Source organism: Pleurodeles waltl, chromosome 1_2, assembly GCF_031143425.1.
Source record: "Pleurodeles waltl isolate 20211129_DDA chromosome 1_2, aPleWal1.hap1.20221129, whole genome shotgun sequence".
NCBI lineage: Eukaryota > Metazoa > Chordata > Amphibia > Caudata > Salamandridae > Pleurodeles > Pleurodeles waltl.
This window is the reverse complement of record NC_090437.1, coordinates 82,722,435-82,746,882: the sequence shown is the minus strand read 5'-3', so window position 1 is coordinate 82,746,882 and position 24,448 is coordinate 82,722,435. Positions and strand designations below refer to the sequence as shown.

Here is a 24,448-nt window from a genome sequence, read left to right as displayed (position 1 = left end):
TTAGGCACCTCCCGTGCTCCAGCGCCATTCTTAGATGTCTGTAAAACAGGAAAAAAAGAGGGGGTTCTGCCACTTCTGCGCCCCGTTCCCCTCTCCTGGTCCCCGCTCACCTCCTTGTCACGTATCTCCCCTTCTACCCATTCATACAATTCTTCGTCATAGTCCAACGCCACTACATTCTCCTCGTCCATACCCCATGCATCATTGTCAACCTCAATATCCACTGCCTCATGCACGTCTGCCATCTGCACATTTTGTCCGATCCCACGGTGTAGAAAAGGCTGCCGAGGACCCCTCTAGTGCTTCGGACCAACGTCTAGGGGCCATGATGCGCCCCGTTGGCTTTGCCACCCTTTTGATAACCTCTACTGCTGACATTGACTCCCCACTCCGCATCTGGCCGTATGCGCCATGTGCGCTAGTCGCGCTGCCTGCCCCACCGGCCGCATCAGCCTCCTGCTCCCTACTTAGTTCTTTTGCCGGGACCCATACCCAATTTCCACACCCCAATCTGTGCCCCCGGAGTACCTCGCTAGTCCCCCCTGACTTTCTCTTTGCCTGCCTCAGCCTCACCCCTTTCCTTACATAAAGGCACCCACCGCTCCTCAGTCTCTGCCACTAGCTTCCTCTGCTCCTGTATCCTGGCCTCAATATCCACTGCTGACCAGTCAGTGGTGGGCTACTGCTGACCTGTTTCTTGCTGGACCCCATGTCCTCCTCCTTCATCTTGCTCTCACTGGCACCCGCCTGAACCCCCCTCTGCCATTGAAGATTTCTTATATCTGGCCTTTCCTTTGCCCCGCCCAGTCATCCCCTTCTTGACAACTTTGCTAGGCCGGTCGGCCACCGAAAGGTCCAGAGGCAACTCCAGTCCCGCCAGGCCTCTGACCTTCACCAGTGCTGTTTTGCCCTGTGGGCAGGCCCTGGGCACTGGGCCCAGGCGCCCCCCAAGCTGATTCCTCTGTCTGCTCTTCCCCCAACTGCCTTTGTTCCTCTTTAGGCTCCCCCACTGCCCCAATAGCCGTTTTTGGCCCCGGGGCGGCGGCCCAGCAGCGGCCCTGCCCCCTCTTGACTTCCTCCTCCCCCCACCCCTTTGTAGACAGCGGCAGGCAGCAACTGCTGCCGCAACGCCGTGTGTAGCAGCGCGCGTCGCGCGGTGCATCCCCACCCAGGCCTGGTGTAGGCCACTAGGGCTAAGGAGGTCACTACGGTCCGCTTCACCTAAGATGCGAAGCGCAGGCCATACGGCCCGCCGCGTCATGCGCCGCAGCCATGCTCCATCTCAAAAATACCTTTCCCCCCCCCCCCCCCGGGGAATGGCCAATCCTAACCGCAGTGCAACAAGCTGCAAAAGAGGCCAATCCCCGTTTCCACCCCCTCCTTATACCCTCCCTTTACTCCAGCCCCTTCCTACCCCCAGCCTATCCCGCCCCAGGCCGTCTCCTTCCGGTCCAAAGCTTCCCGTGGCGAGACTGGACTGCATCCATCTCTCCACAGGGCCCTCCTTAGTGAAAGCAGATCTGTTGCAGTCAGTTTCCTTGCTGCTGAGAGTTGCTTCCCTGCTGATTCTGCGACAGGGTACTGGAACATTATAAGTTCTCCTCGGAAAGGCTACACCAGGGGTTCACTTGAAACTATATGCAACAAAAAGAAAACAAAAACTGCCACTTACACATGCGTGCAATAGAAATGAAAAATGTAAAAAGACAATGCACAGATACAATTGAGTTGTTTGACTAGTGATGTTTTTAAACAACATGCCTTGCACTTCCACAAAGTGTTTCATTATTATTATTATTGAATGAATCTAGAATAAGTCGGCGTCCAACCAATTAGGCAATTTTCAAGCATCTACCACGTTAGAATATCATTTAAACATGATAACAAATTTAAAAAGGAGCGCGGGCAAAATAAACTGCTGTTTTTTAAAGTTAATAAAATGCACACGTTGTCATTGAAAATAAAGGAGTTACCTTTAAGGTGATGAGAACAATGTGAACAAGATGTGTGCAGTCAGACAAAATAAAGAGAGCTGATGTGTAAAATGGGCTGCCCCACTGCCCCATGCTCTATGCTGTGGTGCAAGGAAAAACATTGTGAATGGCAATTCAACATAGCAGTGGGGGATGCCTACTGACCACAGGTCCTTCTCCGAATGTACCTTATGTATGATTTCATTTTATTTTGGAAAAACAGTAGTCTGGCAAGACGTGCCAGATCTAGAAATGGTGATTCTCTCAAAGATGATTACCTACCAAGATCCTCTTCATAGCATCATAAGTAAAAGATCTTAATTCACAACAATAAAAAAAAAAATTAAAATAGGTTGAAGAAATGGCAAAGGTAAGCTAAATACCTTCACAAGTTGACAAGGAAGCACATCAGTTAGTTAGTAAACTATAAAATAGACTATAACCAAATTAAAAAGGGACGTACATAGACATTATTGTGAGCCTGAAAGAAGAGGTAGGAATCGTCAAGAAAGCAATCTAGAAAAAGGATTGTACATGTTGAACACTAACAACACTTTATTGTCTCTTAATTCTATTTATTCTGTTGTCTTTTGCAGTCTGATTCATACCAGGACGACATATATCCGCTCACACATGGAAGCTTCCCAGCACTGACGGCAAACGAGTGGCTGAGTGGAATCAACAAAGGTCAGGCAGAACGTTTTGTCTATTTTGTTCAGTTGGCTGAGTGGAAGAATATACATTTAATGAAAGCAAGACACTCCTAAAATCTTTACTTTCCGACGTAGTCAGCTTTGGAACATGGAGAAAGTAACAGTGCTAGCAAAAGCTCTGAAATCGCTAGCAATTCTTGAAGTATCTTTCAAAATAAATTTCAAATAATCTTTAGCTAGAAGGGTAGCTAAAATTATTCACAGTATCACTTGACATAGTCACAATTTTAATTCCCCTTCCCCAGTTCTTTGTACCCAGCTTAGTTCCCTTTGCCTGACTGCTGTCTCTTAAAACCTTTTATCTCTAGTGTGACCTGTAAACATTTTGTCAGAACGTTTCCCAGCAATGTCTTTTAGTTTTGGTTCTGAGGTTTGTATTAACTGTAACTCTTTGCCCATCTTTGAGTAAAGTTTCTTGTTCAATTCCTTTCTTATGTTTACCAGTCTTTACTTATTTGAACTTCCATTTATTTATCTTCAACTTTTTTGCCAGTATTTATTTTCTTGATTTCATATAACATTATTGTTTTTGGATCAGATCGTTCAGTGAAACTGAAACTATTTTAAACTTCTCAGTGTTTGCAGCTAAAAAATTGTATACTAAATGAACATCTCAAAAACATCTTATTTTTCCCATTAGCCCAACTTTATCAATGATTGAGAGTTGTTTCTATTCAAGAAACACTGCCTTATAGTAATTTGATTTCCAACACTCACCTTTTCCTCTGACTTCTCACTTAGAGAGGTATAACAGTGTCAAGAAAAAATCCTCAGGCTCCGCCTCTGTTTCATATTAGGAGTGTGCAAAGCATTTACTAAGTCATTAGTCCGCAAAGCTTTCTGACTTAATATGACTTTGAGATGAAGTTGCAAAGCCTAGCCGGTCAGCAGCAGTGACAATGTCTTGCTGCAGGATGATCTTTGGACTGAATATACTGCGGAAGAGAATTGGATTGTGAACCTACAATCCACCCACTCTGAAATGTTAAGCAATTTATGTCTATTTGAAATGAATTTTTGCAGAGTTGCTTAGCAAAATACTTACGTTTTAAAAATGCTACTTTCAGAGGATTTGAAATTTCAGGTGAACATGAGCAACACAACAATTTGTTTCAGAGAAGTGCCTGGGAGCTCCAGTGTGACATTTACAGGCGCAGGCTTTGGCACAACTAGACCCAACTTTTGGGGTGGGGGGCTAACACTTTGAACAGTGGTGCCAGAGCAATAGTCATCATTACTTGTGGTGGCTCCTTATACTGTTGTGGTACACTGAATGGGTAATGTTACACTTTAATACACATTGGGCCAATGTTTAAGATTTAAAATTTCAGGTTTTGTGTCCGGGGCCAGTTGCCATATAAACATATTTATTAACATATTGTTTTGTTTATACTGCATTCACCAGCACACAGTATCTATACATTGTTTGCATGATAAGACGTTCGTACAGGAGACAACTCTCTTGCTGGTAAGAGGAAAGATCATTCATGTCCATTTTAAATTACACATTGAAATTGAAGTTGTACTTCTTAGTACTACATGAACAACCCATAGTTCAATTTCCCATCATATATTCATGGTTTTGACTGGCTTAGTCACTATTATAGACTGAAATGCAACCGTAATTTGAAAAGAAGTTGGCAGTAATAACACAAAACTCACAGACGCTCATCACAAAATGAAAGTATCCATGGTGCCTTCACAGCACATATTAATCTGGATCAAGGGTAACCAGTACTATAGGTAGCTATAACTGGCATGCCATTAGATAGCCCTGGCACCAGCCTTGCTAACCTTGGTCTTGGAAGTCATGAAAGCAGTGCCAGGATACAAAAGTAAACGTAGATCTAAAATTCCTGTCTTATTTATTTACTGTTTGATGCCTCCACTTAGCCTCTGGGTTGTAAATAAGAGGTTATTGAATGGTTAAGGATAGATCAAGGGGTCAACCATGTCAGGGGAATGGTGGTCAAATGGTGTGTGATGTCACTTCCACTGCCATTACCATTTTACAGAAGTGCAGCACAGAACTGATACTCAAACTTGCCCCATACTTAAGAACACTAGTAGCAGAAACATGTTCAAGTATTAAGATAGTTAGTTCCGATATTTGCCAATCATGCATGAAGATTAACTGATACAAGTTAAAGTCTATGGATTTTTAACTTATGTTGTAGAATTATTTTGTCCAGAAAGGAATCAATAATTAAGACTTCTTGGGTGCACAGGAGGAATGCTCAGTAGCAGGGTAATCAAGTACTTCCAGAAAGAATTGCACAGACTGGCTTCTAACAAGAGTGATGGAGCTACATCAGAAACATTGAAAGCAATTTGATTTGGATAAATCTGAATAATCATAGTGTGTGATTTGCCAACATACTAGTGTTTACTGGGTTACCTTAAACAGGAAATTGATTTGATCAGTCGGTCTTGCAAATTTAATCCCACCCCTGTTTGAGTTTCAGATGTAGGACAATGTTTCTACTGAGTAGAAAGCAGCAAACACCTCTGCTCACTCTAGTCTTTTCCAAGCACTGTCCCATATTCTAACCTACCTCTTTCTCCCCTAACCCTTCAAACTGCTATTACAATGTTAACGTCTATAACCCTGGTGGTTTCTGTCCTCTCACATGCCATGCTCTCCCTTCAGCCTCACCATTCAGACTGGGCGCAGAGCTGAATATAATTACTAAAAGTAGGCTCATGAGAAACAAGACTATAGGTACTGTGCAGGAGCCTGGTGATCTACTGCCTCCATGGAGCTCTCACTGATCTGCCTTAGTAAGTCTTGAACTGTATACCATGATTTGTACTCTCTGCCAAGCCTGATTCCTCTCAGTGCCAATTCAAACCATAACAGCCTTTTACCATTCATGACAATTACCTGCTTCCCTCTTCTGATCACTGCTGCCACTTGTCATTTTTATTTTTTCTTCCTTCCCAACCTCTTGGTCATATAGCTAAAACCAGTTACCTATAAAGCAGTGTAGTTTTTCCCAGGGAGACAATAAGGTCTTGGGGCATACCCACTCTTTCCAAACTTCTCCTTCTTCATTTCCTAGCCCTTGTGTCCTGTGTTCTTCTCTCACACTTCCTCTTTTCTATTTCCTTCGGCACAATTATCTGACCTTAAGGAGGCTTAAAGAGCTATACAAATATGCAACAAAACTTCCTACGCTGACAACATGCTATTTAATCTTCAGATCAATAGCCACCGGATTAATGTAAAGTGGCTGGCTAGGAAATAGTGTGCTGAATTTGAACACAGAGAAAATTGTATTATTCTTTTACCTAATCTGTCCGCAAATGAGAACTATTTAGGAAGTTACCATCAAACACAAGGATATGTTAAAAACTTGAGTTTTGCTTGGAACTATGACTTGAGTCAGAACCCTGTGTCAAGACTAGAAAACACTTCACATTCACCTTGAGATCATGCATGAGGTACGCAGTGGAAATGTGATAGAGAGTAGTATTTATTATGGCAACACCCTTTACAGAGGTCTCAAATGCAAGAACCGTAGCCTGCTCAAAATCCTGTTGTATGACTCATTTTTGCACTGAAGGAGGGGCAAATCCTACCAGATTAAAGCCTAAGAAGTCCATCAGAAGACTACTTGGTACACATTCAAAGTGTTTAAGACAGTCATAGCCCCAAGGCAGCAGGCTCAGAGTGAGCAAGACGATTAGAGCAGAAACAGCCAAGTGATAGCAGATGGTATGTGCTCTACAGTCAGCACAAGTTCCTCACTGTGGGCAAGGAGCAAAACTAGATGCAAGAAGATGTAAAGACCAGAAAGTCACTGCAGTCCAAGATGTATAAGGTAGCCCTGGGGACAAACACCAGAAACATTTATGGAACCGGCACCTGGCAGCCACACATAACTACTCCGCCATGGTGAACTCCAAAAGGATGCAGCAGGGTCCCAAGCATAAGACCAGACGTATGGGAAACAAACTGCAACATGAGAAAATGAAACTGAGATGATGCAAATATGTTGCCAGATATCTGTGTGGCACAACAAGCACACAAACAAAATGACACAGTCTGCAACCGTGCTACCCCAGGATCTCCAAATAGACACTGCAGAATTTGCTGCTTCAAGTGGAAAAGCAGGTGCCAATGCTACCACAATACAGCTGCAATTTGGGATCATGATTCAAATTCCTTAGTTGTGTGTTGGGGTGTGTAGAAATGGGGTCTCTAGTTGGCAGAGGTATACACCCTTGTCCAAAGAGGGACCACAATCCTATTCAGGGTAAGTCACACACAATCCAAATTATCCTGTGCCCACCCTCTTGTAGCTTGGCACTGAGCAGTCAGGCTTAACTTAGAAGGCAATGTGTAAAGTATTTGTGTAATAATTCATACAGTAACACAGTGAAAACACCACACAAATACACCACATGGGTTTAGACAAATATAAGATATTTATCTGTTTAAATTAAGGTCAAAACAATAGATTCAATAAGCACAAGTTGAGATTTCATTTTTGCAAGATGAGAGTCTTAACTTAAATCTTAGAAATAAACAGTTGTCTCTTGTTTGCACAAAGTACCTGGTTTGCATCCAAATTATCACACACGGAGACCACAGAGGAGAAGATGCGTGGAAAAAAAGGTGTGCGTCAGATTTTCCAATGCAGCACAGACGATGCGTTGTTTCTTTCCATGCTGTAATGGGCTTTGCACTGATTTCTGGCGCTCAGTCTTGGTTCCTCACTGCGATGTGGGGATCTTTTGACGCCCAGGGACAAATGCATGGAAATCCTGGGCATGCGGGACAAAGTCACAGGCATTGTGTTGATCCGGTAGGTGATACGTCAAATTTTCTGTTGCACGGCAGGCACTGCATTGATTCTCCTTTCAGGAAGTCGGGCTGCATCGTTCCGGCTTGGCTGTGCATCGATCCAGTAGGGCTGTGTGTCGAATTTCCGGTCGTAACACAGGCACTGCATTGATCTTCACTAGGGAAGTCAGGCTGTGTCGTTCCATTTCGGCTGTGCTGCGATTTTCTCATCACAAGGCAGGCTGTGTGTCGTTTCCGGCAGGCTGTGTGCGAATTTAAGGTGCACAAGGAATTTCCTTGAAGAGGTGAAGTCTTTTTGCCCCTGAGACATCAGAAAACAGGAGGCAAGCTCAATCCAAGCCCTTGGAGAGCACTTCTCAGCAAGGCAGCAGGGCAACAGCAGGGCAGCAGTCCTTCTCAGCATAGCAGTCAATATGAGTCATTTGGGCAGTCAGGCAGTTCCTCTTGACAGGTTGCAGGTTCAGGTCCAGAAGTGTCTGATTTGGTGGAGTCAGGGACACAGTTTATATACCCAAAAATGCCTTTGAAGTAGGGGAGACTTCAAAGAATGGTTTTGAAGTGCACAAGGTCCCCTTTCAGTACAGGTCTGTCTGCCAGGGTCCCAGTAGGGGGTTTGGCAGTCCATTGTGTGAGGGCAGGCCACTAGCCTTTGAAATGTAAGTGTCAGGCCCTCCACCCTTCCAGCCCAGAACCCATTCAGTATGCAGATGAATGCAGATTTGTCTAAGTGTCCTGTGTTTGTGGTTGCCTGAGTGGAATGCACAAGAGAGCTGTCAACCAGCCCAGCCCAGACATGGATTGGAGACAGGCTGTAAGGCACGGATGGATTTTAAGTGCAGAGAAATGCTCACTTTCTAAAAGTGGCAATTCTAAAATAGTAATAAAAAATCCAACCTCACCAATAAGCTGGATTTTCTATTACCATTCTGGTCATACTAAACATGGCCAGTTTAGCCTTTCTGATCAGAATCTATCACTCAACCAGTATGTGAGGGCAGACCTAATGCAGGTCTATGAAAGGAGAAGGACTCACAGTAGTGGAAAACGAATTTGGGAGGTTTCCACTACTAGGACATATAAAACACACCTGTATACTTCCTGCCTTTTACCGACAAAGCACCCTGCCCTATGGGCTACCTAGGGCCTACATTAGGGGTGACATATGTAGAAAAAGGGGAGTTTAAGGCTTGGAAAGTACTTTTAAATGCCAAGTCGAAGTGGTAGTGAAACTGCACACACAGGCCTTGCAATGGCAGTCCTGAGACATGGTTAAGGGGCTACTTATGTGGGTGGCACAACCAGTGCTGCAGGCCCACTAGTAGCATCAAATTTAGAGGCCGTGGGCACATGTAGCACACTTTACTAGGGAATGACAACTAAATCAAATATGCCAATTGGGAATGAACCAGTGTTACCATGTTTAAGGGTGAGAGCATATGCACTTTAGCACTGGTTAGCAGTGGTAAAGTGTGCAGAGTCCTAAAACCAGCTAAATCAGTGTCAGAAAAATGGAGGGAGGCAGGCAAAAAGTTCGGGGATGACCACCCTAGGGCTTCACAGGGTGCCACCTCTACGTGGCATTATGCTACCACCAAGTCCTGATTCTGAGCAAAACAAGGCATTTAGCAGGATTTCCGCAAAAAACATGGTGGGATAGTGTAGAGATAGCAACAGTTGTTCCCTGCAGGTTAGAAGGGCTGAGGAGCAGTGTTGCTGTGGCCAGGCGGGCACTCTGGCTTTGAAATGGGCCAGCATGAAAGAGCGAGCGTGTAGATTTTTTTTTTTTTTGGTCCTATGGACCAAATATCTAGCTCACATATTGGCTTTTTCCACCCAACCCACATGGCAGTGTCAGAGTGCCCAATAGACCAGTCCTATCTTTATTTTTCACAACACACCACCCAGATGTGTGACACTAGTTCACATCTAACAGACAACATGCACTTATTACTCCCTCTCAGTTACTTGTTTTATTTTTTTAAATAAATATTTTCACTAATCGCTATCTGAGAGAGTGATTTGCAGCCCTCATATCCAGGCTATTTTTATGTTCCAGTTAATGCAATACACAATTGATGTCCCAACATAAGATGTCTGGCAGTTTCCTCCTCCTGTCCTCAACTCAGCGCAATGGCACTTCCTGCAGTACAACTGAGCATGTACATGACACATACTCAGCGGTCACACGTTCTGCCCAGTGCCTGAGGGAATCCCTCAGAGCCGGTATCGCCGCTGCTGAGCATTAACTAGTAGACGTGTGAGCAGTGTCTTTACTACAAGCCAACCTGTGTGTGAAAGCACTTTAAAGGTGCACTAGGTTTCGCACAACCGTAGAAATCGAAGCATGCTCCTTCTATAGCAGAGGCGGAGCAGGCTGCTACACAGACTGAAGACCGATATATCTTTCCTGAATCCAAAATATTATCCATACAAGCACTTGGCAAATACAGGGTTTGCTCCTCCCTCAAGGATTCCTTACTTGAGGGACACAGTTCCAATGTATCACTGAGGCAGTACCAGTACAATAAGCCGGTGCCTCCGTCACCACCCAGCACAGGAATGTTTAATCAAAATCCCTTGTATTTTCACAAGAGTTCCTGCATGTGTTGAGGTGCTTGGAAATCCCATCCTAGTCACCAAAATGTGGTGTCTCAGTAAGGAGGCTCAGAAGTTAAGGAGTAAACATGTAAGTCTTATTCAAGCACCTCAGACACCAACTGACAGATTCCTTTCTTCCTATCCTCAACATTCCCTCTCCTTATTTCATAAGGTTCCCTGATGTTATGACGATCTAAGGTGAGAACAGAAGTCTCACCTCATGCACATTATACCACAAACAGCAAGGCCAGTCACTGATATCAGCAGTCTACCCTGCAGCTATGCAGCAGCCAGCACCACCTCCTCTTCCAGCCATCACCCCTCCTTCATGCACAGTGACTTATAATCCACTGTAGGAAAGTACCATCTTTCTTGGCATGTTGCCCCCATTTTTACCTGTATGTCAGTATGTTTTTGCCTGTCTCACTGGGATCCTGCTGGTCAGGACCCCAGTGCTCATAGTTTGTGGCCTAATGTGTGTGTTGTCAGTAGTGCTTAACTGTGTCACTGAGGCTCTGCTAACCAGAACTTCAGTGCTAATGCTCAATCTGCTTCTAAATTTGTCACTATAGGCTAGTGACTTAATTTACCAATTTCACTTGGCACCCTGGAACCTCCTTATAACTCCCTAGTATATAGTACCTACGTACCCATGGCATTGGGGTTCCAGGAGATCCTTATGGGCTGCAGCATTTCTTTTGCCACCCATACGGAGCTCAGACAAACCCTTTCACAGGACTGCCACTGCAGACTGCGTGAAATAGTGCACACATTATTTCACAGCCATTTTCACTGCACTTAAGTAACTTATAAGTCACCTATATGTCTAACCTTCATTTACTGAAGGCTAGGTGCAAAGTTACTAAGTGTGAGGGCCTTCTTGCACTAGCAAAGGTGCCCCACGCTGTCCAGGGCCAAATCTGCGGATTTTGTGAGTGCGGGGACACCTTTACACATGTGCACTACATATAGCTCAATACCTATATGTAGCTTCACAATGGTAACTCTGAATATAGTCATGTATGGTGCATAAGATCATGGAATTGTCCCCCCATTCAAAATCTGGTATTGAGGAGCCAATTCCATGCATCCTGAGGGCACCACCATGGACACCCAGTACTGCCAAACCAGATCTCTGAGGCTTGCACTGCAGCTACAGCTGCTGCCACCTCACAGACCGGGTTCTGCCCTCCTGGGGTCTGAGCAGCTCAGTCCCAGGAAGGCAGAACAAAAAAAATTCCTTTAGGAGGAGGTTGTTACACCTGCTTCCTTTGGAAATAGGTGTTACAGGCTTGGGAGGGGTAGCCTCCCAGAGCCTCTGGAAATGCTTTGAAGGGCACAAATGGTGTCCTCCTTGCATAAGCCAATCTACACGGGTTCAGGGACCCCCAGTCCCTGCTCTGGCACGAAACTGTACAAAGGAAAGGGGAGTCACCACTCCCCTGTCCATCACCACCCAAAGGGTGGTGCCCAGAGCTCCTGTAGTGTGTCCCAGACTTCATCCATCTTGTTTTCCAAGGTATGGGGACACTCTGGAGGCCTCTGAGTGGCCAGTGCCAGCACATGACATCAGATACCCCTCTTGATAGGTCCATACCTGATAAGGTAGCCAATCCCCCTCTCAGGGCTATTTAGGGTCTTCATCCTCTTACCTTGGATCAACCGCAGACTGCTCCAGGAACCGCTGTAACTGCAACAAAGTATCCAGAAGGGCAACTTCGACTCTGCAACTTCAGCTCCAGCCAGCAACTGCAACAGTTTCCATGGTGTGCACGCTCTGGGGACTCCCTGTCTTCACCCTGCACTAGAAGGACCGAGGAAATCTCCAGTGGAGTGACAGAGTCACTTCCCTGCTCCAGCAGGCACCTTCTAAGATGAAGACCAGTTCTCTTGGACTCCTCTCCTGGCGACGAGCGTGCTCCTTGGAACACAGGTGGTGGACCCCTTCAACACAGACTGCCCTAAGGTCCTGCTGTACCCCTGTGCAACGCGTCATCTTCACCTCCTGAGGCCTCTGTGGACTATTTGCAAGAATTCTTTGTGCACAGCCTGGCCCAGGTCCCCAGCACTCTATCCTGCGACTCTCAACTCGCTGAGTTGTTCTCCGGCTGCGGGTGGACCTTCTTTTGTAGTGCTGCAACAACCGCAATCTGCACCTTCTTTGTCCCCGTGTCCTGGGGCCTCCGTGGGTGCTGCCTGGGTTTTCTCCAGTGTTGGGAGCCCCCTCTGCCTCCTCAGTCCGAGTTGAGGCTCCCAGGTCCCTCCTGGGTCGAGGCAGCGCCATTTTGACGAAATCCAAAACATTGCTTGAACCAAGGCTTGTTGGACTAATCCAGCGCTGCAACTCGCCTGCATCCAACATCTCCACGTGGGATATCCTTTGTATCATGCAGGAACCCGCAGCCATCTTCTTTGGTGCTCTTCTGCAGACTTCTTCTAACCGCAGAATCCTCTTTTGCACCATCTTCTAGGTTGGCAGGGGCTCTTGTCCTTCCTGGAATCTTCTGCGACTTCTGGACTTGGTCTCCTCTCTTTACGGGTCTTCAGGTCCAGGAATCCACCTTTTGTTGCTTGCAGTCTTGCCTGGTTCTTGCAATAACTATAATCACGACTTGTAGTGTGTCCTAAGGAAACTTTACTCCTACTTTCCTGGGCTCTGAGGTGGGGTATTTTACTCACCTTTGTGGGTATCTTACTCTCTAAGCCATTCTCTACTCACTACACTTGTCTAGGAGGGAATTTGTGATTCACGTTTCACTTTCTTAGTATATGGTTTGTGTTGCCCCTAGACATATTTTCTCCTATTGCATTCTATAGCATGTACTATTGTTTGTACTATTCTGTGACTATTTACCTACCTTATTTTGGGGTCTAGTGTATATTTTGTGAATAATACTTACCCCCAGAAGGAGTATTGCCTCTAAGATATTTTTGGCCTTGTGTCACTAAAATAAACTACCTTTATTTTTGGTAACACGGAGTATTGTCTTTACTTGTGTATAAGTACTGTGTAACTATAGTGGTATTGCAGGACCTTTGTATGTCTCCTAGTTCAGCCTAAGCTGCTCTGCTACAGCTACCTCTATCAGCCTAAGCTACTAGGACACTACTACATTTCACTAATAAGGGATAACTGGGACTGGTATAAGGTGTAAGTAAACAAGGTGCCCACTACAAACCAGGCCAGCCTCCTACATCCACACAGCTAAAATGCAATTGTAAAATTGCCTCATCAATGTCATAAAAACGTATATGTATTCAAGGCTTATCCATACTGTGAGTGTGTATTGAAAAACAAACTCATTCATTGCCATTGTACAAAAGACATGAAGCAGGCAGTACTCCAGAAAGCCATCACTATTGCAAGTTCAGCTAAAGATATGTATGTTCAAACAATACCCACACAACATAAATTTTAAAGAAGGCAACTAAACATATACAAATCGAATGGACAATGAAGTAAGCACATTAATAAAAAACACTCTGACACAATACACCCCTCCACTCTATGCCCCTCCATGCCACTCTGTGCTACTCCACTCCACTCCACTCTACGACACACTATGCAACTCCCTGTATGCCACTCCACTGTGTGAATCCATTTAGGTTTCCCTGGAACAAGCCTTCGGCTTGCAGGCCTGTTGCCCTGTCTCCTAGTGACCTTTTACCCACTTAGCATGCGCTGTTTTTTCCATGTATTTTTATTATTTATTTTAGCTTTGCCATTGTTGATATTTCATAGAATATGTTTGATTTTCATTATCAGTGCTATTCTGAGAAGGCGTCAGTATCCGTATCAGTGATGTACGTCCCTTTCCCTCTTATGTGTGATAGGAACATCATGCACACTTGTTAGGGGTTGTTTATGCAATTGCCAACACAAGTCTGCCACATTATCAGTTGTTTAGAAACATACCTGCATCGGAGATCCTACATGATCTGTATAAATACACCTCACATGGACAAGGTCATTAGAGGGGCTCCTTCCAGATTGCCATCTATGCTCCACGTCACCTTGCTGCAGAACACAGCCTTTGTGTCACCGTGGAGTCTGTCCTAGAGACTTTATTCCAAGGTAACAAGGGCTAGAGCGCTTCTCATGGACATGGTACTGCCAGATTAGGTTTATCACACCTAGCTCTCGGTAAGGTAGAGATTAGGCTTTCTTGATTAGGAATTTTATATCTAATTTTTATTGTAAGATGGTCGGGGTTTTCATATTCACAACTCTCATCTTCACAATTAAGCTTTTATTACTATATTATCATTATTATTCATAATCCTAATCATTGCAGCACATGACTTTTCTTGTAAATTGCAATCTTTTCAATAAATATCTTCAAAACTCTCCTGCGTCTTTCATTGCATGTGTGTGACTGAGACTGATTGCTAAAGAGAGAAAAGGGTAACTTCCGTTCCACCACAAATCCCCTGAGCGGTCTTATCTAGAGTCCATGTGTAAGGCTACCAGAAATCACCTTTACTGTCAGAGTTTCAGTGAGGCACTGCTTGTGACCCGGGGTGGTTGGGACCACAGTTGTGACTTGTTGTAGGAATGACACAAAAGTGCTGTCATCCCTAAACCAGCAGTCTCGCTAGGGAGCAAGAGTCCAACTACGACATGGCGCCACCAACAATGGTGTTTTGGCACTAATTTACGGATATCCTGAGTATCTCTTTCTCACACACAGCAGGTACCCTAAGTACCATTATACAGAGACTTCCATGGTTTTACGGGTAATCCTCCTCAATTGAATAGAGAGCACCTAACTAAGCTGTAGATTGTTCAGCCCTGAACCCATAAAAGGATTTTTCCCCATTTGGTGTTCCTTCTCTGTACCCATCACTTTGTATGGCTACTGCCATAAACATTCCAAAAAATGTCAGACACGCATTAACACAACATCTAGTATCTCATGGCCTAACGGATGAGGGGGGGATGTCACATTTATCAAGGAAGCTCATGAAGCTTAACAAACCGAAACATTTTATTCCTGGTTCACCTTCCCTGAAGAAGATTACACAACACATACATTTCACACATAGTGAGCGTACTGCAACAGTACCAGGATTACTGGTATTTAGAAATACCGCTATCTCATCAAGAACATTCAAATTGGTTCCGTGGCGCAGTACCAAATGTAATACAACCTGTGAGGTAAGGTCCCCTAATTAATGACAGACCAGTGTGGCCCATGTTTGCCACATACACACCACATCCTGGCGCAGATGCAATGCAAATAGCTGATGTACGCTCACTTTATAATGAGCTAGTAGCACTTAACAGATGACTGGTACAATACGCTATGTGGTCCTTAAATACTGCCCCACATGGGCTACACCAGCTGGTCACCAGCTACCTGTTATTGGGATTACCCCACAAACAGTACATTCTATCATGCGCAAGGCCCCCATGGAACGTGAGAAGATTCTGTTCTGGATACCATAAAAAACTAACCAGCTGAAAACAGTTATTCCCCATACGGGACCCCAAGATAAAGATAGAATTCTCACAATGTGCTTGCCATTCAGGATGGTTTCCTCAGTGGATGATTGTGCCACAGGGGGTACAGTCTTCGCTTCAATGTAAACTACCACACATAGTACCCAAACACTTGCCAACTTACCACAAATGTTAAAACAAATTCAAAATTAACTGAAGGCTGCTCCAGCCTTAGATTTGGGGCTAAAACTGGTATGCGCAACTTCAACACAGTCCCCTCAAAAATACTCAGTAACATAAAAGGGGAAGCAGTAGCATTGGCCGTACGCCAGCGACTCCGGGAGATTCCACAATGGAACAGGAATGCCAACTACCGAAAATCTTTTCCCAAACCTATAAGAGTATAAGATGAGGTAGTCTGGGAGTCCAGCCGAAATAGCCTGAAATTCAGAGTACCACCTCTAAGGAAGGTACTAAACAAGCATAAGAGGGTGCTAACAAATGCTGGGATAAACAAAAACATAACAAAGACATAAGAAGTCCGAGAGCAGACTCTCTTCATCCAGAGAGCTCCGAAAGGAGATATAATCCCAGAAATGGGGAGCCTTTAAAGACTCCTGATAGATGTACTTATTCACGTTCTTCTTGTTCCTTTCAGGACACGCAAGATAGACAGAGTGAGAGGGTGGTTTGGTCAGAGCAACGTATTTACTACGCGAAACAGAAGAAAGACTTAGAGCGGTCTTCAGACAAAAAAGAAGACAAATCCCCACAACGAAAGCCACAATTTAAAAAGCAAAAGTTGGCCGCCATTTCAATAAAATATGCCACCAAACTTGTTCTTCAGCAATGTTCTCAAGACATGGGCAGTGACCCTGCTGGACAGCACAGCAGAAGTCACTACATGTCACCAGAGTCTGAAAGATCATCTAGATGTGACAGCAGCTAATGACGTTTTTGTAGTCGAAACTGCGGGTTTCGCGTTCTCCTACCCAACAGGGTTTATGATTTAAATATCCAAATTGAGGGCAACATAGAGTGTACTGTTAGTGTAACTTTTGGGGAGAACTTAATTGTGATATCCTAAAGGCAGAAAAAGACTGGCCACCTGAATTTGCCTGCAAGCTCCCACATAGGGAAGATGTAATTTTGCTGTTTTTCTCAAATTTTGTTCTGGACGCGGTAAAGGAAGCCTATCCTGTTGACTGGGCTTTGGCGCAGGCACCCACGGTGTACCTCAACCACGTAGGGTGGTATAAGGATTCCTCCTACAATGTAATACCTACTAGGTCTAAACCCCAGCCTCATCCCCAATATCCTGTCAATCATGAATCTAAAGCTCCAGTGAGGGAGATTGTCACTAAGCTCAAATGAATTTCCCGTTGCAAAACCAGACCATTCATATAGAATAGTCTTAGATTACAGACACTCAAACAACTACACACGCACGTACGCAATGCAAAACAACATAGTTCGTAAAAAATACAAAACAACCTTGGATATTTCCAGTGTTTTATTCTGCCAAAACATAGGACATGAAAGTCGGGACCTGGGTGCATTCTCATTTGGCTCACAAAAATGTTTTTGCCATTTGTTAGGGCTATAAGAACAGCCCCAGGTTGGTTTCTGCCCTTTTCCTATGTGGATGGTATCTATCTCACAAATGACAACCTCAACATTTATCTTGCCACGGTCGATCGGATCATTTTAGGATTCACAGCCCTTGGCTACAAGTTCAATTTTAAGAAAACTAAAATAGTCTTTCTCAGTGTATTGCTCCTGGGATATGAGTATCAGATGAAGGCAAGAGCCAGGCCCCACACTTTCTAGAGAAATGCGCTCAGCTTCAACCACCAGATACCATCAAGAAACTGCATTCTTTACTTGGTTTCTCTAACTTTGGCAGAACTTACATTCCAGATTATGTACAACGCAAAAAAACACTGTGATTTAATTCACCCAGATTCTTTAAGGAAACACTGGACAGCAGAATACTCATGCTCCTTAGAGGATTGTAGCAAGACATGCTAGAAGCAAAGCACTTATGCACATGTGACAACAAAACTAATTTGGTCATGAGAGTAATTGCTGGGGCCATCGGGTTCACCTATGTCACCTTTAATGAGGGGAACACAATGCCCATAGCATACAAATCACATTTGATCTCAAACATAGAATAATGTTTTGCACCCACAGAAAAGATTCTGACTGCTGTACAGATGACTGTCATTAAGGAGAGGCCACTTGCCCAAGAGAAATGCATTATTTTTGTTACCCCAGTACCAGCCTGTAACAGGGTTATCGGAACCCTGTACACTCTGACAACCCAGGGGCCGATACAAAGTGCCCCGGGGGCACTTTGTAGTGCAATCCGGCGGAGTCGGAACGTCATCACGACGTTCAAAACCCGGAAGGAAACGCGTGGGGGACAGTGACACGTGAACCTACAAAACAAAACAGAGACGCCAAGCGGGAAAGTTCAGAAGAGAGCGAGCCAACTGGGGCAACCATCAACGAAACAGAGAGAAGACCAGGGTTAGCCTGTCCAGTCAGGAAGTGCAGCAGGGAGACGGTCACGAGGGACGACTCGCGAAGGACTCCCAGTCCCACCACCTTCCTGGAGGGACATGGTTCCACTAGGTACGTGCCCTTATATGGGTTTTTAATACCTTTTTGGGGTTTGCAAGGGAGACGGGGAGCACAACTGGAACAGACACGAAGAAGACGGAGACAGAGAGAAGGCCAGGGTGAGCCTGTCCAGTCAAAGTGCAGCAGGGAGACAGTCACGAGGGAAGACTCGCGAAGGACTCCCAGACCCACCACCTCCCTGGAGGGACATGGTTCCACTAGGTACGTGCCCTTATATGGGTTTTTAATACCTTTTTGGGGTTTGCAAGGGAGACGGGGAGCACAACTGGAACAGACACGAAGAAGACGGAGACAGAGAGAAGGCCAGGGTGAGCCTGTCCAGTCAAAGTGCAGCAGGGAGACAGTCACGAGGGAAGACTCGCGAAGGACTCCCAGACCCACCACCTCCCTGGAGGGACATGGTTCCACTAGGTACGTGCCCATATAAGGGTTTTTAGTACCTTTTTGGGGTTTGCAAGGGAGACGGGGAGCACAAGTGGAACAGACTCGAGGAAGAAAAACAAATATAATAACTTCAGTGAAGGGCAGGGAAGAAAAATCTAACGCTCCGTCTATCGGAGAGGATGATTCCAGAGTCAAAAACCCTCTCGATTTACGGTATTTTCTCTCTCATATTTTTTCTTTCTTCCAAATATATTCTTTCCATCCGTTTTAATCACCATATCACCGAGCAGAGTCACATAAAGAAGTGAAAAGAGATATTCACTTTTTTCACTGTTCCCTCACAAAACCCCTTCCTTTATTTTCAGAAAAAGAAAACAAAACCCCGTCTTACCTCCTTGCTTTATTCTGTGTTCTTTTCCCATGTTCTGGAACGAAACCCAAGCCAGAATCGCGGAGTCCCTAAAAAAAAAAGTCAAGAAAAGAAACTGTCAAAGACAGAAGACTACTCATGAAAAAGACCAATCAAAGAAGAGAGAATAGAATATAAGAAACACAGTTTGGAAAAAGACAGTGATTGTAATCTATAAAAGACAGGAGAAAATAGGAATAAAAAGCAGCTCTGAGCAGAGTGATGAAGGATGGTGTATTCCACCCTCAACATACCTACATGCAGACCCTAGGGGACTGCACAGCACAGTTGGCTGAGCTTAAAGCTATTATCTTGTCACTGGAAAATACGTATCCGGAACAACTCACATTGATTGTGTGTAATTCGTACTACTGTGTTCAGTCCTGCAATGACTACCTCAACATTGGCAGTTGAAGGAGCTCAGAAACTCAAAGGGGAACACCATAAAACACAGAACTCTGTGGGGGAGGGTAGCTGATCTAAAGGATAAGCTACCAGATGCTCATGTAGTACATACACTGGGCCATCAACGTGTAGGAGTACAGGTTGTAGGAAACGCTTAAGCTGATGAAGGTGCCAACTCCACAGTAGCTACGGCTTCTTTTGCTGCAGTGTCTCATACAAGATTAAATAATGTGAATCAGGCTTCTGTGAAATCTTCAGCTGAGAGCAACCCTTTTCTAAAAGCATACCCTACAAAAAATTCCTATCATATCAGTGCACAGAATGTTGCTTTTGTGACAATTCCTCTGTGTGTGTGGGAGAGGGAGATAGCGCAATCCCCAACCAAGATCAGAGATCAGATCTCATCAAAGCAGTGCCTGAGGGTGTTGCCTCTGCTAATGCTGGTGTAGCGGCACACAATATCACACTTACAGAAATGCTTCTGGTGGTCGGGGCTATACAAACAGACCAAGCAATACGTCCTTTGCTGTGATATTTGCCAGCAAATAAAGGGCTCTCGCATCAAACGCTCACCCCAGACATCCCTATTAGTGTCCAGTAGGTCACTCCAGTGTGGGTGCCTGGAGCACTGTGATCCCTTACAACCGGATGGTACATACAAATACATCTTAGTCGCTGTAGATTCTTGTTCTAGATTCTTGTGGGTATGGCCACAGCAGTCGACTGACGCTCAAACTGTTATAATAGACTTGCTGGTCGTTATCAGTATATATGTGATTGCAGCATTCCACTTGGACCAGGGCCCTGCTTTTGCCTGTAGGGCATTCAGGGACACCATGTGGACGATGGGTGTTGAACTCCATTACTCTTCCCCATATCAGCCAGAGGGTAATAGTGTTGTGAAGAGGAGGAATCATGACCTAAAACAGTCCTTAACAGCAAGAGTGTTAGGTTCAGGGTGCAATTGGCTTCATCACCTACATGGGTCCAGAGAGCACTGAATAATCTGCCAAGACGGTCTTTGGGAGGAACAAACTCCTTATGATATCCTTTTTGGGATACCTATGTATGTTCCAGATCCAGGTGGCTCTGGAAACTGCTTCTGGTTACTTCATTTACCTTGATGACTTTTCTTCAGTTTCATCTACATCTGAAACTGAAACTCTTTGTTGACTCCACCAACAATAGAGAAAAAAAGTGCCCATTTTGCTCTCTGAGTCAGCACTGCTCTGTCCTCAAACAAGGCTGTACTCTGTTTCTGTCTGTTGGAAATTATCCTTTTTGCCAGGTTTTCCCCAAACCTTTTGCTTCTGATCTCCTGTTTTTGAGCCTGTGCTCAATTTCATTTTTGCTGCCTTTAGGACTGGGCACTTTACCACTGCTGACCAGTGCTAAAGTGCAAGTGCTGTCTGTCTAAATGGTATTAGTGATTGGTTTATTCATGATTGGCATATTTGATTTACGACTAAGTCCCTATTATAGTGCACCATTGTGACCAGGGCCTGTTAGTCAAATGCCACTAGTAGGCCTGCAGCACTGATTGTGCCACCCACATGAGTCCCCCCCTTTAAACATGTCCCATGCCTGCCATTGCAGTGTCTGTGTGTGTGTGTGTAGTTTTAAACTGCCATTTCGACCTGGCAATGGCATCCATTTACCAGGCTCAAACCTTCCCCTTTACTATATGTACGTCACCCGCAAGGTAGGTCCAAGGCACCCCATGGGCAGGTGCAGTGTATTTAAAAGGTAGAACATGTACTTGTGTGCTTTACATGTCCTGATAGTAAAATATTGCTAAATTCTGGTGTTAGACCTGACAGCCTTAGGGTGGTCACCCCTAACTTTTTTGCCTGCCTCCCTCCACTTTTGAGATACTGTTTTTGCTGGTTTTTAGACTATGCACACTTTACCACTGCTAACCAGTGCTAAAGTGCATATGCTCTCTCCCTTTAAACATGGTAACATTGGATCACTCCCAATTGGGCTATTTAATTTACTTATAAGTCCCTAGTAGAGTGCACTGTATGCGCCCAGGGCCTGTAGATTAAAAGCTACTAGTGGGCCTGCAGCACTGATTGTGCCACCCACTTCAGTAGCCCCTTAACCTTGTCTCAGGCCTGCCATTGCAAGGCCTGTGTGTGCAGTTTCACTGCCAATTCGACTTGGCATTTAAAAGTACTTGCCAAGCCTAAAACTCCCCTTTCTCTACATATGTCACCCTAAGGTGTGCCCTAGGTAACCCCTGGGGCAGGGTGCAGTGTAGGTAAAAGGCAGGATATGTACCTGTGTGGTTTACATGTTTTTTTTTACACTACTGTGAGGCCTGCTCCCTTCATAGGCTAACATTGGGGCTGCCCTCATACATTGTTTGAGTGGTAGCTGCTGATCTGAAAGGAGTAGGAAGGTCATCTTTAGTATGACCAGAATAGTAATACAAAATCCTGCTGACTGGTGAAGTTGGATTTAATATTACTATTTTAGAAATGCCACTTTTAGAAAGTGAGCATTTCTTTGCACTTAAATCTTTCTGTGCCTTCCAATCCACGTCTGGCTGGGTTTAGTTGACAGTTCCTTATGCATTCACTCAGACACACCCCAAACACAGGATACTCAGCCTCACTTGCATACATCTGCATTTTGAATGGGTCTTCCTGGGCTGGGAGGGTGGAGGGCCTGCTCTCACACAAAGGATTGCCACACACCCTACTAGGACCCTGCCAGACAGGATTGAACTGAAAGGGGACCTGGTGCACTTCTAAGCCTCTCTTTGAAGTCTCCCCCACTTCAAAGGACATTTGGGTATAAAAACAGGGCCTCTGCCCTACCACCTCAGACACTTCCTGGAGAAGATACCTGAACCAGAACCTGCACCCTGACAAGAAGAACTGCCTGGCTGCCCAAAGGACTCACCTTACTGCTTTCTGAAGAGGACTGCTGCCTTGCTATTGCCCTGCTGTCTTGCTGCTCTCTTGCTGTGCTGCAGAAGTGCTGTCCAAGGGCTTGGATAGAGCTTGCCTCCTGATCCCTGAAGTCTCAGGTCAAAAAGACTTCTCTCCTGCAGCTGAAATCCTAGTGCGGTGAAAATTCGACACACCGCCTGCCAAGAACAACACACAGCCTGCTTGCGCTGAAAAATTCACCAAACGCCGAGTTCGGAACGACTCAGCACAACTTCACAATAGAAGATTGACACAGCGCCACCGACAAGACCGGAACTTCGACACACGGCCCTACTGGATCGACGCAAGCCGACTCAGAACAACGCTGCCCGACCGCCTGAGAGGAATCGACGCAGCGCCTGCCATGCGGAAGAAAATTCCACGCATCGCCTACCGGAATCGACGCAGCCCCTGTGACTTTGCTCTGCAAGCCCAGGATTCCACGCATTGTTCCCAGGGCGTCTGAAAACCCCGCAACCTGAAGAGGATCCAAGTCCGCACGCCAGAAATCAACACAAAGTCTTCCCCGTGTGGAAAATAACGACAAGTCCGTATGCGAAGGGGTGAAACCGACGCACACTCACCGTTTTCACGCATCTCCTCCTCTGCGGTCCCTTGCGAGGGTTTTTCAGCGCAAACCAGATACTTTGCCCTGCAAGAGACACTTGTTGTTCCTAGGAGAACTTAAGACAGTTTTTATTGCTTTTTCAGTAATATTTTAACTCTAAGACACTTGATATCACTTTCAGTGATATCCCTACATTTGCTTATTTCATCTTTATTCATTTGGACCTGCATTTACCCAGATAAATATTATATATATTTTCTAAACACTGTGTGGTGTATTTTTGTGGTGTTGCACAAATACTTTACACATTGCCTTCTAAGTTAAGCCTGACTGCTCGTGCCAAGCTACCAGAGGGTAGGCACAGGCTAATTTTGGATTGTGTGTGACTTACCCTGACTAGAGTGAGGGTCCTTGCTTGGGCAGGGGCTAACCTGACTGCCCAACCAAAGACCCCATTTCTAACATCCGGTTTCACTATTGCAAGGATTATCTCTTTCTCATAGGGTAAAATGGGGATTGCCTTGAAATAGATTTCAAGTGTAATTTCTCATTGGGAGCAGGTAGCAATAGGGAGTTTGGGATCTCTGAAATCACAATTTAAAAAGACATCTTTTAGGGAAGTTGTTTTTTAAATTGAAAGTTTGATAATGACACTTTTAGAAAGTGGGCATTTTCTTGCTTAACCATTCTGTGCCTCTGCCTGTCTGTGGAATACATGTCTGGGTGACATTTGAGCTATTTGTGAATTCACTTTAGAGAGTCACACAAAAGAAATTGAGGTGTGCCCTGTATATCCTGATGGATCTTCCTGAGCTACGGTGGTGGGAGGAGCTGATACTTGCACCTGAAAGGACTGTGCTTGTTCTTACAGAAAGCAGTCCGCAACCCCCTGAAGTTGGTCTGGGCCCGGGGCAGGAAAGGCAGGGTCTTGTACACTACAGAGACTTTTCTTCAATGTTTGTCTACTTCAAAGGCAGAAATGGGTATACGTACTGGAATTCTGACCCCACAAAGTTAGAATCCTTCTGGACTGTGAACATTCTGCCAGGAATAAGAGCTGGATGCCCTATGAGAGAGTGCTACTCTGCCTGTTGCTTTGCTGTGCTGATCTGCTGCTTGCTGCTTCTGTCCTGGGAGTGAAAGGACTTTGATTTCTACATCCTGCTTCCAAAGGTTCTCCGAGGACTTGGACTGAGCTTGCCTCCTGTTAAGAAGCCTCAGGGACATCAAAGACTTGATCTGTCAGCACCTAGGCTCTCTTGCTGAAAGTCCTTTTCTTGCCAAGTGGTGCCAAATCCAGTTCCAGCACCCTTAGGTGAGCTCTGGTGTAACCAAGAAGAAACAAACACATGGACTCCAGAGCAACTTCGGGACCAGCTTTGCTGTCAGACTCTGCTCCCCTGCCTGCACTGAAGCTCTGGTCCCCGCTGAGTGCAACGACCACAACCAAAGCCGCAGGCCCGATGGTGCTGCAGCGCCTCCGAAGTCCTGCCATAGCGTGAGTGCTGTGTCACCGACGTCCGTGACACCCGACTCCGACTCTTTCGCAGCACCTGT

At 45.2% G+C, this 24,448-nt stretch overlaps 1 protein-coding gene across 2 annotated transcripts in view; it reads left to right on the top strand.

Moving 5' to 3' along the window:
• CORO2A (coronin 2A) overlaps positions 1-24,448 on the top strand; it is a 322,094-nt gene that overhangs the window by 266,175 nt on the left and 31,471 nt on the right. For both annotated transcript variants that reach the window (XM_069236572.1, XM_069236575.1), the window contains one exon: positions 2,570-2,660. In XM_069236572.1, coding sequence (XP_069092673.1) covers positions 2,570-2,660 — 91 coding nt within the window. The remainder of the gene's footprint in view (positions 1-2,569; positions 2,661-24,448) is intronic.